Source organism: Penaeus monodon, chromosome 28 (genome assembly GCF_015228065.2).
Source record: "Penaeus monodon isolate SGIC_2016 chromosome 28, NSTDA_Pmon_1, whole genome shotgun sequence".
NCBI lineage: Eukaryota > Metazoa > Arthropoda > Malacostraca > Decapoda > Penaeidae > Penaeus > Penaeus monodon.
Window position 1 is genome coordinate 34,220,170 of NC_051413.1, and position 211 is coordinate 34,220,380.

General features: G+C 51.7%; 1 protein-coding gene across 1 annotated transcript in view; it reads left to right on the top strand.

The window, feature by feature from the left end:
• Positions 1-211, top strand: part of LOC119591536 (pleckstrin homology domain-containing family G member 5-like) — a gene marked incomplete at its 5' end in the record, with an annotated part of 10,063 nt that overhangs the window by 1,306 nt on the left and 8,546 nt on the right. The window contains 1 exon segment of the mRNA XM_037940286.1: positions 47-196. Coding sequence (XP_037796214.1) covers positions 47-196 — 150 coding nt within the window.

A 211-nucleotide genomic window follows, 5' to 3' on the forward strand; every position in this document is an offset into this window, starting at 1 on the left:
CCCCTTGTGCCAAATTCGTGCCCAAGACGTTTCGCTTCCGTTGCAGTGGTGCGAGACTCAGAAGGAATGCAATCGACTCAGACTGATGGACATTCTCGTTCAACCTATGCAACGTTTGACCAAATACTCGCTCCTTCTCAAGGCCATTGCAAAGAAGACGAACCTCGAGGACCACAGGATCAGCCTGCAGGATATGGTGAGTCGAGGAGCA